At 34.2% G+C, this 17,742-nt stretch overlaps 1 protein-coding gene across 2 annotated transcripts in view; it reads left to right on the forward strand.

Annotated features, from left to right (window-relative positions):
- The first annotated feature begins 202 nt into the window (after positions 1–202).
- Positions 203–17,742, forward strand: part of Stag2 (STAG2 cohesin complex component) — a 71,226-nt gene continuing 53,686 nt past the window's right edge. For both annotated transcript variants that reach the window (XM_055612146.1, XM_055612147.1), the window contains exons 1-8: positions 203–295; positions 3,992–4,068; positions 8,420–8,624; positions 11,495–11,646; positions 14,456–14,529; positions 15,940–16,063; positions 17,228–17,326; positions 17,417–17,496. In XM_055612146.1, coding sequence (XP_055468121.1) covers positions 4,009–4,068; positions 8,420–8,624; positions 11,495–11,646; positions 14,456–14,529; positions 15,940–16,063; positions 17,228–17,326; positions 17,417–17,496 — 794 coding nt within the window. In that variant the 5' untranslated portion in view covers positions 203–295; positions 3,992–4,008. The remainder of the gene's footprint in view (positions 296–3,991; positions 4,069–8,419; positions 8,625–11,494; positions 11,647–14,455; positions 14,530–15,939; positions 16,064–17,227; positions 17,327–17,416; positions 17,497–17,742) is intronic.

The raw sequence follows: 17,742 nt of genomic DNA on the forward strand, positions 1-17,742 counted from the left end.
GTAGATGATTATTTTGTGTTGTCAGACAGTTACTTTATTGAATTTGATGCTATTAAAAATAAAATCAAACTTGCAACTTAAAATATGAATATGTGTTAATATGGTACTACATACTGTCAAATTTTATTATTTTCATTAGAACTAACTGCTTCTTAAACAATCAGTAAAAACTAATCTTTTTTTCTTCTTCTGCTCTAGTCGGTGGTAGATGATTGGATAGAATCATACAAGCATGACCGAGATATAGCACTTCTTGACCTTATCAACTTTTTTATTCAGTGTTCGGGCTGTAAAGGTAAAATATATTTATTTTAGAATCATAAATTCTCAAATAGCCACTTCTTTAAGAAATGTTTTTTTCTCATAGAAAATAATGTCAAGGTAATGAATTATTTGCATATCTTTGTAAAATGTATAAGGACTAAAGCATATAATAAAGCAAGGGAAGTCTGTTGACAAAGATATTCACTGTGAAATTTATCTAAAAACTTAACAATTTATGGTATTTTATTAGATTTATTACTTTTTGCATCTTTTTTAGGAATGAAGAACTGTAAAGAAAAGGGAGAAAGTACATAATGAAGAGATAGGTTCAGATGGTATGGAATAATAGAGTGTAGGGATTAAAACTCCTAAATAACAGTCTCTAGTGTAATTTCCATTTATTGTAGGTTCAACATTTTGTGATGTTTTAACTTAGTTTAAAATATTTTGAAATAAGAGTAGGGAAAGAACAAAATAAGATTTTTTTTTTTTAACGGGACAAAATTTTTTTGGAAAACCTTTTAACAAAGCAACATAATTATGTAAATTGGAACATCATACCCACAAGCCTGTTTGATCAGTAAGTCAGTAAAGATCATGGGCAGCTTCTATCGTCTCCTTTGTTTGTGATACTCTTTGAAATTATTGCAGGTACCTAAGTAGAAATATTATGTACTTTTAGGGTTATCAGATTTTTAAAAAATTACTTATTTATTATTTATTACAATTTATTCACTTTGTATCCCTGCTGCAGCCCCCTCCCTCTTCTCCCCCTATGCCCCTCCCCTAGTCCACTGATCTTCCCCTTGTATCTGACCCTAGCCTATCAGGTCTCATCAGGGCTGGCTGTATCATTTTCTTCTGTGGCCTGGCAAGACTGTAGTCCCCAGGGGGAGGTGATCCAGTAGTCTGCTCAGTTTCCATGTGGATTCTCTGGTAAGGGGATCAGGGGCTGTCTCTGACATGAACTCTAAAAAATCTAATAATCCACTAAGTTCATGTCAGAGACAGCCCCTGACTCCCTTACTACAGAACACACTTTTAAACTGAGCAGCCAATGGGCTTCCTTTGAATAGGGGGTCTAGGTCCTCTCCAGGCATGGTCCGTGTTTGGAGTATTGGTCTCTGCAGGTCCAGGTATTTTGGCTCTATTGTTCTTCTTGTGGTTATTAGATTTTTAATAAGACTATCACCAGCACTGTGAGGATTGACTCTGCAGTTGTTCATTCAGTTAGGAATCATTGGCTGTACTGAGAGTGACTCCAGGCTGCTCTGTTGTTAATTTTTTGGCCAGTCCACATTCTTTCTTTCTTTCTTTCTTTCTTTCTTTCTTTCTTTCTTTCTTTCTTTCTTTCTTTCTTTCTTTCTTTCTTTCTTTCTTTCTTTCTCTCTTTCTTTCTCTCTTTCTCTCTTTCTCTTTCTCTCTTTCTCTCTTTCTCTCTTTCTCTCTTTCTTTCTCTCTCTCTGTCTCCCTCTCTCCCTCTCTCCTTCCCTCCCTCCCACCCTCTTTCCCTCCCCTGTTTCTTTTCTGTTTTGTAGTTTTCACTTCATGTCTTGCACATCTTTAGACTGTGGGCTGTGGCCTGATATTCTGATGGCACCATCAGAACTGCCTCAGAATTCAGAGCCTGGAGTTTATGGCATCTATATTTCATGCCCTTTGATGCTTTTCTGTTTATTTTTTGCTTTCTGGCTATCATGTTCTTTTTGAGGAAGAAAGTAAGCTTATGGGGATTGGCATTCCTATTCATTAGGGAATTTACTGTCTTCTACCTTTAATTATTTATTTCTTTTCCTTCTTCCTTTCAAAGTTTAATACATCAAATTTATAATTTTATTGTTTTTAACTACTTTAAAACATTTCTTTTAGAATTCCATACCGTGTGTTGCATCCTCCAATTCTTCCCAGATCCATCCTCTCTTCCTTACCCACCTAACATATTTCTCTTTTTCCCCTTCTGTTGAAATTCACCAAAACTAAGTTGTAGTTTCAAAATATTGTTGGATGTGTGGCACTCTGTTGTTGAGTTTACTAGGGGCGGCAATTCTCTCTGTCGCAGGTAACATACTGTCTCAATCGAGGTGGGTGAGTGCGTATGTGCTCTGCTGTGTAAAGAAAACACTGTTTTCTTGTGCTAATCCACCACCTCTGTCTCCTACATTCTTTTTGCCACCTCTTTCACAATGTTAACCAAATCTCGGGAGGAGGGAGATCAGTATATATGTTCAATTCAGGGATGAGAATTCTGCAGTCTCTTGTTCTCTGTACCTTGGCTAGTAGTTCACTGTGTTGATCACCATCCCCAAATAATTAATCTGGGGCTGTAATGAGAAGTCATTCAGAATTACTTTAACTATATTCATTTAGCATAATGATAGTACTAGGTTCTCTGCCTATTACCTGCATAGCCACTAGTTCTTTATCTGATAATGTGCCAGGTATTCATCTTTTAGATCTTAAAATTGATGATTAATTTCTCAATTGGAAGCACATATAGCACTCAGTAGCACTATAAAGTAGCAAGTCTTCCAGGTCAGTACACAATGGTTTAAAAGAAAAGAAGGAAATAATGAAACAAGGGTGAAATTGGGAAGGGAAGGGGAAGGAGGATAAAGAAGGAAATACAGGAGAGGAAATAAATAGCACTAAAGGCTTTTGGAAAAAATAATAATGGAAACCTACTTTGTAGAGTCTTTTTATTTTTAATTTTTATTTCATGTGTATTGCATGTATGTCTGCGTGAGGGTGTAAGTTCTCCTGGAACTGGGAGTTACAGAAAGTGGTGAGCTGCCATGTGGTTGCTGGGAATTGAACCTGGGTCCTCTGAAATAAAGGACAGTCAGTGATCTTTTCCACAGAGCCATCTATCCAGCCCATTTAGAATCTTAGGGGAGGAAAAAAAGTGGGTAGGGTTTTTTTTTTCTTTGTTTGTTTAGTGTTGTTGGTAAGTAGTACTCCCACTCCCAGTATTACAAGGTCCAGTGCTCCTGCTTATCCTCCAGAACTTGACAGTGGTACAGTATTTTTGAAGATACCTTCATAAAGTTTTAACATCTGCTAGACTTATCCTGCACTACTGACACTAATCTATATATGATTAGAGGATGTCATTACATAGTTGTTTAGTGCGTAGTATTGGCCAGTAAAGGAGCATGGTTAAATTGAACCGGATCTGTTACTTTCCCATGTCTTCACTTTCATCCTCTTTCTCAAATGTTATCATTGTCTGTTAAAGAGGCAAAATGTATAAATTATCCTATTATAGATAGCAGATGTCATATCTGAATATTTAAAAAAATAAATAAATATTGCTTTAACCAAATAGGTACAGAGTGTTTTCTTCTTATTATTGCCTAAACGATAATACACTATAACAACCATAGCTTTAACACTGTATTAGGTAGTAGAAATAATCTAAGACAGGATGCTATCCATAAGTTATATTCCAGTATGACACAATTTTACATGATGAATATGTATATCCAAAAATTATGGTATCTTATTCTCCGTGAACATGGAAGAACACCATAGCATAAAATAGTATGAATAAAGTAACATGGGTAGTAATGGTCAAAATTGATCGTGCTTGGAAGAACCATGCCTGTTAGCAGTATGGGTTAATATTTATGCTTTTATTGTGAATGTAGACTTATTAGATGCACTACTAGAAGTTTTCTATAGCTCTTTTCAATAGTTCATATGTTAACTTATTAATTGGAAATTTCAGGGGTTGTCACAGCAGAGATGTTTAGACATATGCAGAACTCTGAGATAATTCGAAAAATGACTGAAGAATTTGATGAGGTAATATTCTAAATGTTTTAATTTTATTCATTTTAATTGTGGCTTTGTACTTATACATTTTCAAGTACTAATACTGTAGATATTATTTATGATGTTAATCAAGTATAGCCATGCAACGTCAGGTAAGTTGTCTTAGCGTCAGTCTCATGTAAATGGGAATTACAAATTTTGTTATAAGGTTGTTCAAAAATCGAAAAATACGTAGCATTTCTAATTCTATTCACGTACCAAGAATTTAATAACAATTGTTATTATAAATATAAAAAATCAGAGACCACAATTTGGAATATAACATTCTGAAATTTTGGAAAAGGAATGTTTATTCAAATAATTAAATAGGTATTTTCAATAAATAAATACATAGATTATTTTATAAAAAACACTTTAAATTCAACTGCAAGGACAAAAATAGTATATATTGGAGTTGATTATCACAGTTTATCATTGAAATATTGATGCCAATAAATCATTGGTAGGTTTACCAAAGGAAAAGATTCTTCAGGATGGAATTTGTCTTTGTTTAATTTGTAGCTGTATTCTAGCACGAGGAGTTTTACACTTCTAAAACAACTTGAATTTTCAAGTAGAAACTCTTGTCCCACTTGTTTCATTTGATCATTTTTGCTTACTTTGTCTAATGAAAAAGCTTTTAGCTGTCATTCTAAGAGACAGAGTAGTTGTTAAAATGGTTTTGATGCCAGTAAGTGCTATTAGTCAGTCCCTTAGAAGGACTGGTATTTATGAGCAATGGTATTTTTTTAATTTAATTTTATTTATATATTTGTTTATTATAATTTATTTACTTTGCATTCCCGCTGCAGCCCCCTCCTTTGTCTCCTCCCACCCACCTTCTCTTCTCTCCCCCTATGTCCTATCCCTAGTCCACTGATAGGGGAGGACCTTCTCCCCATCTATGTGACCCTAACATACCAGATCTCATCAAAGCTGGCTGCATCATCTTCTTCTCTGTCCTGGCAAGGATGCACACTCCAGAGGGAGGTCATCAAAGAATCGGCCACCGAGTTCATGTCACAGACAACCCCTGTACCCCTTACTAGGGTACCCACTTAGAAACTGAGCAGCCAATGGGCTTTCTTTGAAAAGAGGTCTAGGTCCTCTCCATGTATGGTTCCTAGTTAGAGTATTGTCTCAGCAAGGCCCCCAGGGCTCCGGTATTTTGGCTCTGTTTTTCTCCTTGTAGAGTTCCTGTCCCCTTCAGAGCTTTCTATCTCCCTCTTCTTCCTTAAGGATTCCAGCACTCTGCCCAAAGCTTGGCTATGAGTCTCAGTATCTCTTTTGATACCCTGGCAGGTAGGGTCTTTCAGAGGTCCTCTGTGGAAGGCTCCTGTCCTGTTCCTTGTCTTCTCCTACTTCTGATGTCCATCCTCTTTGCCTCTCTGAGTGAGTTTTAAGCATCTTCCCTAGGGTCCCCCTTGTTGTTTAGCTCCTTTAGGACTATAGATTTTATAGTGTTTATCCTATATTTTATTTCTAATATCCACTTATAAGTGAGTAATTTTCATTTGTATCTTTCTGCTTCTGGGTTACCTCACTCAGGATCTTTTCTAGTTCTCACCGTTTGCCTGCAAATTTCATGATTTCCTTGTTTTTAATTGCTGAGTAGTATTGCATTGTTTAAATGTACTACATTTTCTGTATCTATTCCTCTGTTGATGGACATCTAGGTTGTTTCCAGATTCTGGCTATTATGAATAGAGCTACTACAAACATGGTTGAACAAATGTCTTTATTGAATAGTGGGGCATATTTGGGGTATATGCCTAGGAGTGGTATAGCTGGATCTGGAGGTACCACTGTTCCTAATTTTCTGAAAAAGCACCAGATTGATTTCCAAAGTGGTTGTACAAGTTTACACTCACACCAGCATTGGAAGAGGGTTGCCCTTTCTCCACATCCTCTCCAGCATGCATCATCCTTTGTATTTTTGATCTTATCCATTCTGATGGGTGTAAGGTGAAATCTTAGAGTTGTTTTGATTTGCATTTTCCTGATGATAAGGTTGTTGATTATTTCTTTAAGTGTTTTCCTGCCATTCTATATTCCTTTGTTGAGAATTCACCGTTTAGTTATGTACTCCATTTTTAAAAATTGGATTACTTAGTTTGATGGTGTTTAACTTCTTGAGTTCTTTATATATTCTGGATATTAGCCCTCTGTCAGATATAAGGTTGGTGAAGATCTTTTCCCAGGCTGTAGGCTGTCATTTTGTTCTGATAACAGTGTCCTTTGCTTTATAGAAGCTTTTCAGTTTCATGAGGTCCCATTTGTTGATTTTTGGTCTTAGAGCCCGTGCTGTTGATGTTCTGTTCAGGAAGTTGTCTCCTGTGCCAATGAGGTTAATGCTCTTCCTACTTTTTCTTGTAACCGATTTAGTGTGTCTGGTTTTATGTTGAGGTCTTTGATCCACTTGGACTTTAACTTTGTGGAGGGTGATAAATGAGTCTTTTTTCATTTATCTATATGTAGATATGCAGTTAGACCAGCACCATTTGTTGAAGTTGCTGTCTTTTTTCCATTGTATGGTTTTGGCTTCTTTGTCAAAAATTGTTTCCATAGATGTGAGGGTTTATTTCTGTGTCTTCATTTTGATTCCATTGATCCACCAGTTTGTTTCTGTGCCAGTACCATGCTGTTTTTATTACTGTTGCTCTATTGTACAGCTTGAGATGAGGGATGGAGATAGCTCCAGAAGATCTTTTATTGTACAGGATTGTTTTAGCTATTCTTAGGTTTTTCTATTTCCATATAAAACTGAGAATTGTTCTTTCAAGTTCTGTAAAGAATTGTGTTGGAATTTTGGTGGGAATTGCATTGAATCTGTAGATTGCTTTTAGTAGTCATTTTCAGTGTGTTAATCCTACTTATTCATGAGCATGGGATGTCTTTTTATATGTTCTTTAATTTCTTTCTGTTTCTTTCTTCAGAGACTTGAAGTTTTTTTTTTTTTTTCTCATATTGGTCTTTCACTTGCTTCTTTAGAGTTAGACCAAGGTGCTCCTACTTGTTGCTATTGTGAAGTACATTGTTTCTCTCATTTTTTTTCTCAGCTAGTTTGTCCTTTGTATTTAGGAGGGCTTCAGATTTTTAGCAATGGTAATTTTTTAAGCTTTCAATATTAAGTGTTTAGTGAGAACCTCCTTAGTAAAAGAAATCAAGAGTTTGAGTTAATTATCTTGAAATATCAGCAAACCAAATTGCTCACAAGTATATTTCAATATATTCAATTAAATGAATTCATCAGTAACTCAGTGTCGAGTGTGCATTTATCATGATTTAGACCCTGAGTTTAATTCCCCTTTCTTTAAAAGGTAAATGAAGGGAATCTCTTAATGGCATATACCAGGGCCTTATTTTCAAGCACGAAATTTGTATATGACAACAGTTAGAAAATTAATTATGAAATTAAGTGTTAAAAACTGTAGTGATCAAATTGATTTTAAATTTTTTTGTGTCTTTTAACAGAGACTCCTTTACAGATTTTATATATTATTGGTCTCTTTTATTTTAAACACATACACACACACACATACACATAATCAAATGTGCATTCATGTATGCATGCATGCATGCTGTGGATTGAACCCAGGGTTTTGTTCTTGGTATGTGCTCTGCTACTAATCTAAACCCTTAGCCTAGGACTTACTTTAATGATATATGGAGAATACCAGTTTAAATTCAGAACGACAAATGCTACCATTTATGTACAAAGGAAAATGGAGTGCTGGCATTTGAAGACTGTATTAGCTGCATTTCCTTTTATTTATTTAATTTTGTTTTATTGTTTGGTCCTTGGGATCAAATTTAAGAGCTCTATCAGTCCCAACAAGTGTTCTACTACTAAGCTTTATTCTCAGTTTTGCATTTGGTAAAATATGTGGTTTTTTGTGCCTATTAACTCTTTGGTGTCTTGAACATAATACAAAATTTTAACTTTTTTTATTTTATTTAACTGGCTGAGAATACAGTTTTGTTATTTCAAATATGAAGATATAATTTTGGTTTGTTTTTGTTCTAAAGAAATTGGGTAGGTATATTTGTACTTTTCAGAAGAATGTTCTAATTTGAATACTTAATATTTTAACCTCAGTAATGGGTATGTAATCTCATTCATTAAAGTCAAGTTTATTAAAATCTCCTTTGATTTTAAGTAAAAGGACAGTGTTCAAAGAGATATGCATCTGTCTTTGCATACCTTTTTGCCTTTTTTTTGAGAATTTATTGTAGAAAATGAAGGTATAATAAAGTAGTATTTTTATGTAGGATGTGTTAAAAGCAAATGAAATGAATCATGAACTTGGAATGAATTGCTGTTTCAACCCTTTAATTTTAGGACAGTGGGGATTACCCACTAACTATGGCTGGTCCTCAATGGAAGAAGTTCAAGTCCAGTTTTTGTGAGTTCATTGGTGTATTAGTACGGCAATGTCAATATAGTATCATATATGATGAATACATGATGGATACTGTCATTTCACTTCTTACTGGATTGTCTGATTCACAAGTCAGAGCATTTCGACATACAAGCACCCTGGCAGGTTGGTATATTTAAAATCTTTTCTCGACACTTTTTTCTTTTTAAATTTTTTTTATTAATTACAGTTTATTCACTTTGTATTCTAGCTGTAGTCCCCTTCCTTATTCCCTCCCAATCCCACTTTACCTCCTCATCTCCCCCCCTCCCCCAAGTTCACTGATAGGGGAAGTCCTCCTCCCCCTCCCTCTGACCCTAGACTATTGGTCTCATCAGGACTGGCTGCAGTGTCTTCCTCTGTGGCCTGGTAAGGCTACTATCCTGTGAGGTGAAAGTGCTCAACAAGTCAGCCACTGAGTTCATGTCAGAGATAGTCCCTGTTCCCATTACTAGGAAACCACTTGGAGACTGAGCTGCAATGGGCTACATCTGTGCAGGGGTTCTAGGTTACCTCCATGCATGGTCCTTGTTTAGAATATCAGTCTCAGAAAAGTCCCCTATGCCCAGATATTTTGGTTCTGTTGCTCTCCTTGTGGAGCTTCTGTCCCCTCCAGGTCTTTCTATCTCCCCCTTCTTTCCTAAGATTTCCTGCACTTCACCCAATGTTTGGCTATGAGCCTCAGCATCTGCTTTGATACCCTGCTAGGTAGAGTCTTTCAGTGGTGCTTGGTGGTAGGTTCCTGTCCTGTTCCCTGTTTTCCCCTCTTCCGATATCTGTGCTATCAACTTACCCAGGATCCTCCTTCTTGCCTGGCTTCTTTCGGTATATAAATTTTAGTATGTTTGTCCTATATTATTTGTCTAATATCCACTTATAAGTGAGTGTATACTGTGTGTGTCTTTCTGTTTCTTGAATACCTCCCTCAGGATTATCTCTTCTAGTTCCCACCATTTGCCTGCAAATTTCATGATTTCCTTGTTTTCAATTCCTGAATAGTATTCCATTGTGTAAATGTACCACAATTTCTGTATCCATTCCTCAATTGAGGGACATTTTGTTTTTTTATGAATTCTGGCTATTATGAATAAGGCTCTTACAAACATGATTGAGCAAATGTCCTTGCTGTGTACTTTATTTATTTAGGATATATACCTAGGAGTGGTATAGCTAGATCTTGAGGAAGCACTATTCCTAATTGTCTGAGAAAGCGTCAGATTGATTTCCAAAATGGTTGCATTAGTTTATATTCCCACCTGCAATGGACAAGGGTTCCCCTTGCTCCACACTATCTCCAGCGTGTATGGTCAATTGAGTTTTTGATCTTAGCCATTGTGATGGGATTAAGGTGAATTCTCTGAGTCGTTTTGATTTGCATTTCCTTGATGACTAAGGACATTGAGCATTTCTTTGTTTTTCTGGCATTCAATATTCCTCTATAGAGAATTCTCTGTTGAGCTCTGTACCCCATTTTTTAATTGGATTACTTGATTTGTTGCTGTTTAACTTCTTTAGTTTTTCATATATTTGGATACTAGTCCTGTGTCAGATATAGGGTTGGTGAAGATCCTTTCCCAGTCTGTAGGTTGTTGTCTTAGGGTAGAGACAAGAAAGATTATCATCAAGGGAGGAATATATGTTTAAGACAATATCTCACTGGGTATTTCCGACTGGCTTAGAATTCACTATGCAGACCATGCTGGCTTCATACTCACAGTCGTTTTTCCTGCCCCTGCACCCTGAGTGCTACTTTTGTTTTTTTAACCACTTAGCTAATATTCACTTTCTCATGCTTATTGTTAACTGTAGAGACCCGATTGTTTTTTTTTTTTTTTCTTTTGATGCTTTTCTCATGCTTTTACATAGCTTATAGGGAAAAAAAGCTCAGTAGAACAAAGGTGTACTTTTGCTTTGTTATATCACTTAATGTACTGTATGTCAGGTTGTCTGAAATATGGTAAAGAAATGACAGAATTATTAGATCTTTGGATTAATGATTAATACATTCACAATTCTAGGCAAAAGTAGTCTTGTTTCAAATTTAGTAGCAAAATCTTATGAATGATATTTCCTGAACAAACTTTTGTTAATTACCATTTCATTTTGTATGATGCATGCATATGTCTCTTTACAATCTTATCATTATCGTTATGATGAGATATAACAAGAAATCTAAAAGTTGGTGCATAATGAAATTCTTTTAGTCCAAAATAATTTGATGTGAGGTGCTAAAATTGGGTATGGTGACTTGCGTCTCTAAGCTTGTACCTGGAAGGCTAATGCAGGAAGGTTGCCATGAGTTAGAGACCAGTCTGGGCTACTTAGTCAATCTCAGGCTAGCCTGAGCAAAAGTACAATACCCTGTCTCAAAATTATTTTAAAAGTAGTATTTGATTCTTATTACTTTTGATAGAGCAATAATAAAATGGATTTAATATAACCTGTAATTTATTTAGAAGATCAATCATATTCCCAAAAAATCATTGTAGAAAACATTTTATATACTTGCATGTTTTTCCTGCATGTTTGTCAGTATACCATGTATGTGCCTATTGCTTGGGGAGGGCAGAGAGAGGGCTTTGGATTCCCTAAAATTTAAGTCACAGATGGCTATAAGATGCCATATAGGTGCTGAGAATTGAACTTGGGTCCTGAAAGAGCAGCCAGTGCTTTTAACTGCTAAGCCATCTCTCTCTCCAGCTTAAGGACCCACTTTTGTGTGAGTATGTATGTGTTTGTTTTAATGTTTTTGTGTTTGAATTTCCATAGCTCTTACTGTGGTGGGCTTTTGTGAGGATTAGGAGGTAACCCAATCCATGATAATTATTTAGGTAGACAGACATTATTTCTGACACATAATATTCTATATATTTATGTGCTGTTATCATTTCTAGCATTTGTATGCTTTATTTCTGTCAAAGAGATGATTGGCTGTTTCTTAACACAATTTTGCTTCTGTTATACTAATTTCAACATTTTTCTCCTTCAAAACCTAGCTATGAAGTTGATGACAGCTTTGGTAAATGTTGCCCTAAATCTTAGCATTAATATGGATAACACACAAAGACAGTATGAAGCAGAACGAAATAAAATGATTGGAAAACGAGCGAACGAAAGGCTAGAACTCCTCTTACAAAAGCGGAAAGAGGTAAACTTCAGTATTAAATATTTAGGTAATTAACGTGTAACCAACTTGGGTACCATTAAGCATGATGTTCTAGGCTTAAATAATTTTAAAGTTATTATTTGTTTTGCTTGTGCTTTATCACCGAGCTATAGTACACCAGTTCCAAGGAAGATTTAAATATTGTTTATGCACCTGTCTTAAAGTTTTATTAAATATCAATGTCATGGTACATTTTCTATGTAGGCTAGTATTGAATATTTTGCTTAAATAAGATGACTTGGATCAGTCTGGAAAATTACTTAAGCCTTAGCATTATTTATGTTACTGATAGTCTCTGTTCTGTCTTTCTCGGCTTATGATAAAATGAAATGAAATTTCATAGTTAATATGAATTCCCCTTTTTAAATGACTTTTTTTTCCCTTTCAGACAGGTTTTTTTTTTTTTCCTTTCAGACAGGTTTCTTTGTGTAATAGCTTTTAGTGTCCTGAAATACACTCTGTAGATCAAGCTGTCCTTGAACTCACAGAGATCCTCGTGCCTCTGCCTCCTGAGTGTTGGAATTAAAGGTGTATGCCACTGTTGCGTGGCTCAACTTAAATCTTTTTTTCTTGGAACTTTAAATCATTTATTTCTATATAGTAAGTAATAGTTGGTTTTCTGCTCACCAAATTCAGCTTCACATGAGGAAGTTCAGTTTTAGCTTAAACTGTAAAGAATAACAAATAAAATCTTTTGTGCTGCATTTATAACTTAAGTTTTTCCTTCATTTCTATCATCATTGATATGATTTTATATCTTATAATGGGATTTAAAAATTTGAATAATCAAAAAATTGTAATGTAGAATTAAAATCTTTGTTATGATAACTTAAAAAATTAGTTACTTGACCCTAAGTAGGTTTTTGTTGTTGTTGTTGTTTTGTTTTTTTATGGAGGAAATAGGAGCTAAAATTTTAAATTGATTATTTCTGAATTAGTCAAATAATTTAACTCAAAGTTAAGAAAAGTAAATGCAAGTTGACAGTGGTGATGGCGCATGACTTCAGTACTAGCACTCAAGAGACAGAAGCAGGTGGATCTCTGAGTTCAATGGTAGCCTTGTCTACAGAGTGATTTCTAGAACTACACAGAGAAATGCTTTTGGGGGGGCTTTGGAGACATACTTCTTTAAATTTTTATTATTGGTACACACACACACACACACACAGATATATGAGTTAGGACAGTAGAAATAATGGTGAGGTTAATAGAATACATATACATATGATTAAAGGGCATTACTGCATGAAAATGTGTTTAAATGTGAGGGCCAATGGTAGGGTTAGAGTGAGGAGAAAAAAACAATAGAAATCATGGATGAAAATGCCATAATGATGGCTAGAGAGAATGCTCAGTGGTTAGGAGCACTGGCTGTTCTTCCAGACATCCTGAGTTCAATTCCCAGCAACCACATGGTGATTCACATGGTGATCTATAATGCGATGTGACATCCTCTTCTGTCATGCAAACATGCATGCAAATAGAGCACTCATATATATTAGTTATGTGAAAAAATAAATTTTTAAAAAAATGCAAATGCCATAATGAAACCTGCTACTTAGTATGTAATTTTACAGTTAAAATTCAAAAATTAACATATTAACAACAAAAAAATTTTGTTTTCCCAAGTCTATATTCCTCATTTTTTCATGTAATTTGAAATGAAATGCATCTTTACCTTAATTTACTTAATACAGTTTATTGGTGGGTTCATTCTAAATGTGAAATATATTTTGCACCTTGAAATTATGCCGGTATTCTTGGATAAATTGTTAGCATAGAATGAGTAGAAAGATTCCCAAGTACTTGGAATTAAAGTTTTAGAACAACTCAGTGATGATGCTTTGCATTGAGTCACAAATTAAACCCTTTCTAGATTTTGTTTTGTTTGTTTTTCCTTTCTACTCTTTGCTTCCTTCCTTCTTACATCTCCTTCCTTTTTCTTCCCTCCATTTTTTCCTTACATGCTGTTTTCCTTTCCTTTCTTTGCTTATTTTGTCATGTAAGAACTGGTATGATAGGCAAAATATTGTTACTGATGTACATCCTTAGTCTAAGGCTAAGGTCTTAAATAATTTGCAAATTAACTACAGTTTGGCTCTGTTAATGAACATAAATGAGTGAATATAAATACATGCCCATCTCAGCATCATTAGGAGATAGAAGATATTACCCATATATAGTAGATTGCTTTTTAAAAAATATTATATCGTGACATAATGTAAAATTTAATTTATTGTTATGTTGAAAAGCATTATTCCTTTTACTCTCAAACTACAAAAAGGAAAATGTATGTGAGTAGGTATGTTCATAAGGAATAAATTAAGATTTGTAATGTTACTTTATTATTTCAGGTCAGTTTTTCTTTTCTGAAAACAATATAATTCTTTTTACTTACTTATTTTTCCCTATTTTTTCTATGTTTTAAGCAGATAGTAGTCTGTATTACTCTTCTTTTTTATAAGATTAAGAATATAAAATTCTTGCATGTATTTGATGTTAATACTCATTATAAGTAGAAATACTTAAGCATTTATTATACAGTAGAAATTCATAAGCATTAAAAAATAATCTACCTGTCAAATTTAAATGTTACGTCATATTTTTAAGGAAACAAAGGATATTATTTACTTGATAACCAATATTTTTCTCTGTGGTTATTTTTGTCTAGTAGAATAAAAAAATTTAGTTAGCAAATACTGGTAAAATCTATATTTATTGTTACTTATAACAACCTTTAAGGATTCTTTTGGTTATTCCCCTTTGTAATTCAAAACAATTTTCTTTATAGCTTCAGGAAAATCAAGATGAAATAGAAAATATGATGAATGCAATATTTAAAGGAGTATTTGTACATAGATACCGGTAAGTTAAGACAGTTTTTATTTTATTTTTTTAATGGTTGAGACAGATTCTATAAAGTAATAGGCAGACTGTTAGTTGGAGACTGAGATCTACCACTAAGTCTGGGCAATGCATTTTACTGCTCTGACATTGAATAACTCTGAATAACTCTGCTTGACTTGTATTTCAGACAGCTGGAAAGTACTATGTTATTCACTTAGGATTCAGAATACTTAATTGCTGTTGGATATCTTGTGTTTCTTATTCTTGACTCTTCTACCTAATTTCACTGGGAAAATTTGGATAGATTAAAGAAAGATGCTTCTTTTTGTTATTTTGAATTAGTAGATGAAAAAGGTAATCTCAATACAGTTTGTAATACATTTGCAAACATTGGTATCACTTTTATTCAACTTCCTTTTCCTCTAGTTGGTACTTACCGAATCCGTTTAATGCTTGTTTTATACTATTCCCATATTAACTCTTTTATTTGTTTCTTATGCCACTATTCTCTTAGTTTATTCCCTTATCATAATCATGTTTATTGATTATTCCAGTTTCCTAAAACATTCTTTTCCTTGTGTTATTCCTCTGCTTTCAATAACTTACCATTATACAAAAGTTGAATTTAAAATGATTTAGTGGAACATAAGTAGGGTGACACATATATTTATAGTTAAAAGAGTAAGAAGCAATAGGATTACTTGAGCCTGGAATTGGAGACCATCATTTAAAGACTCTGTCTTAAAAGAAGAAGAAAAAGAAGAAAAAAACAAACAAAAAATATTTTAGCCTTGGCCTAAGTTTTGTGGGTATAAAGTATTTATACTTGGAAGAACATGATCTTGTTAGCCCAGTTTGCCTGCTATTTTATGAACAGCCCAGTAATTATTAACAAGAATTGAGATACGCTCTATAAGCAGCGGTTCTCAACCCATGGTTTACAACCCCTTTGGGGATTTAATGACGATTTCACCGGGGTCCCCTAAGACCATGAGAAAACAAAGATACTTATATCTTAATTTATAACAGTATCAAAAACAATTATGAAGTACCAGTGAAAATTTAATTTTATGTTTGGAGATTCCCACAACATGAGGAACTGTATTAAAAGGTTGCAGCATTAGAAAGGATGAGAACACTGGTCTAGAATAAAAGGTGAAAGGACTTTATTTGTGAGTCAGGTTTTTTAACCAATTAAAGGATGAAACAATTTTGTAGAAATATTTATTTTTATTGTTTTTTGTCAATTAGATTGCAAGCATTTGACTGTTTTGGAGCATGCTTCATTTGAGTTCCTTTTAATCTTCAAAAGATTTAATATTGGTGTAATAGTAATAGTAGTTTACAAATACATGGCATTTCTTGAATAGATCATATGCCCAGTAGTACAGTAGCATTGATTATATAACTTTTCCTTCCTCCATTTAGGGATGCAATAGCTGAAATCAGAGCTATATGCATTGAAGAGATTGGTATTTGGATGAAGATGTACAGTGATGCCTTCCTTAATGACAGCTATTTAAAATACGTTGGTTGGACTATGCATGATAAGGTAAGATATGCCCAATGGGGCACTCCATCTATACATAGGTATGATTGTCTGCAAATCTCATTTATAAATTAGTTGTCTGAACCAGGTACATGCCTTAAATCTCAGTAGGCAAGGTCAGAAGACTCTTGCTGAGTTTGAGGCCAGCTTGGACTATAAAGTGAGCTCTCCAGTATTGCAAAGACTGTATAGATAAATCTTGTCTCCCCTCACAAAATAAATATATCTGGATGTATGCGTACTTCAGCCACATTCCTTGAAGGCCCTCATTTTATTTCTATCTGTTCTGTCAAAACTTGGTCACTAGCACAAATACCCCTGGATTGTTTAGCCCTGGACACTGCTTTAATGTTTGGTATCGACTTGAATTTTTTGTGCTAAAATATTAGGATCAGATAGGTGGTGATGGTGAGACATTTTATAGAGCACTAAGAAGAATTCTTTGTTAAATGAGTCTTACATATTTACAGCTTTCCTTTCGTTTCTTGTTTTGCAGTACTGAGGGTCAAATACAGGGTTTTGTGCAAGCTAAAGCAATTATTCTGCCACAGCCCTACAGTTCATGTTTTCTTTAATTTTTACCCTGTCTTAATAAACATGTATTTTAGTCAAATTATGTCTTATAATTTGGCTTCTGACCTTTAATACACTTTTCCATAAACTATCATCCTTAAGCTACCTCGTTGGACTTGGAGTCATTCCTTGTATGTAATTCTTCTAAACATTTTTTTAAATGAAGTATGCTATAGCCTTTTGCAGTAGTCCACCTTTCACAGTAGTTCTCGGAATTTTGTTTGTTTTTGTTTTTTATTTTTTAAGGCAGGGTTTCTCTGGGTAGCTCTGGCTGTGCTTGTACTCTCTTTGTAGACCAGGCTGGCCTCGAACTCAGAGAGATGTGCCTGCCTCTGCTTTGTTGAGTGCTGAGATTACAGACATGTGCCACTGTGCCCAGCTTTACATAAATTTTTGAGAAATTATTATCAATTTATTTATAGAAAAAATAATCTTATAACTGCTCAATCTTAAAAATTTGTGTTTAAATATTTTCATTATTAAATATTACAGTTTCTGAGTAATGCTGTTTAAATTCTAAAGTAGAAAATATATACTTCAAATTTGAGCTAGGAAGTAAATGATTTGAATATATTTTCTCCTTATTTTTTCTAGCAAGGTGAAGTGAGGCTCAAATGTCTTACTGCTTTACAAGGGCTTTATTATAACAAAGAGCTTAATTCCAAACTGGAACTATTTACCAGTCGATTCAAGGTTAGTATTCATTAAAGTATTTAAAATTATTTGTAGCTTGAAATACTTTTCTTATTTTCCTTTAAAAATACTTTTTTTTTTGATACTTAGGATAGAATTGTTTCTATGACCCTTGACAAGGAATATGATGTTGCAGTACAAGCAATAAAGTTACTCACTCTTGTTTTACAGTAAGTATATGCTTATTGTATGTTACTAATGTTCTTAGATAATACATTAATGTGTACTTGGTTCACATAGCCTAAATTTTAATAGTTTCAGTCATAAACTTTTAGGATAGAAATTTTATTTATTTATTCATCCATCTATGCATACATTCAAACCTCAACTCATCCATTCACCCACCCACCCACCCACCCACCCATCCACCCATCCATCCATCCATCCATCCATCCATCCATCCATCCATCCATCCA

Source organism: Psammomys obesus, unplaced genomic scaffold (assembly GCF_907164565.1).
Source record: "Psammomys obesus unplaced genomic scaffold, mPsaObe1.curated_primary_1811, whole genome shotgun sequence".
Classification (NCBI taxonomy): domain Eukaryota; kingdom Metazoa; phylum Chordata; class Mammalia; order Rodentia; family Muridae; genus Psammomys; species Psammomys obesus.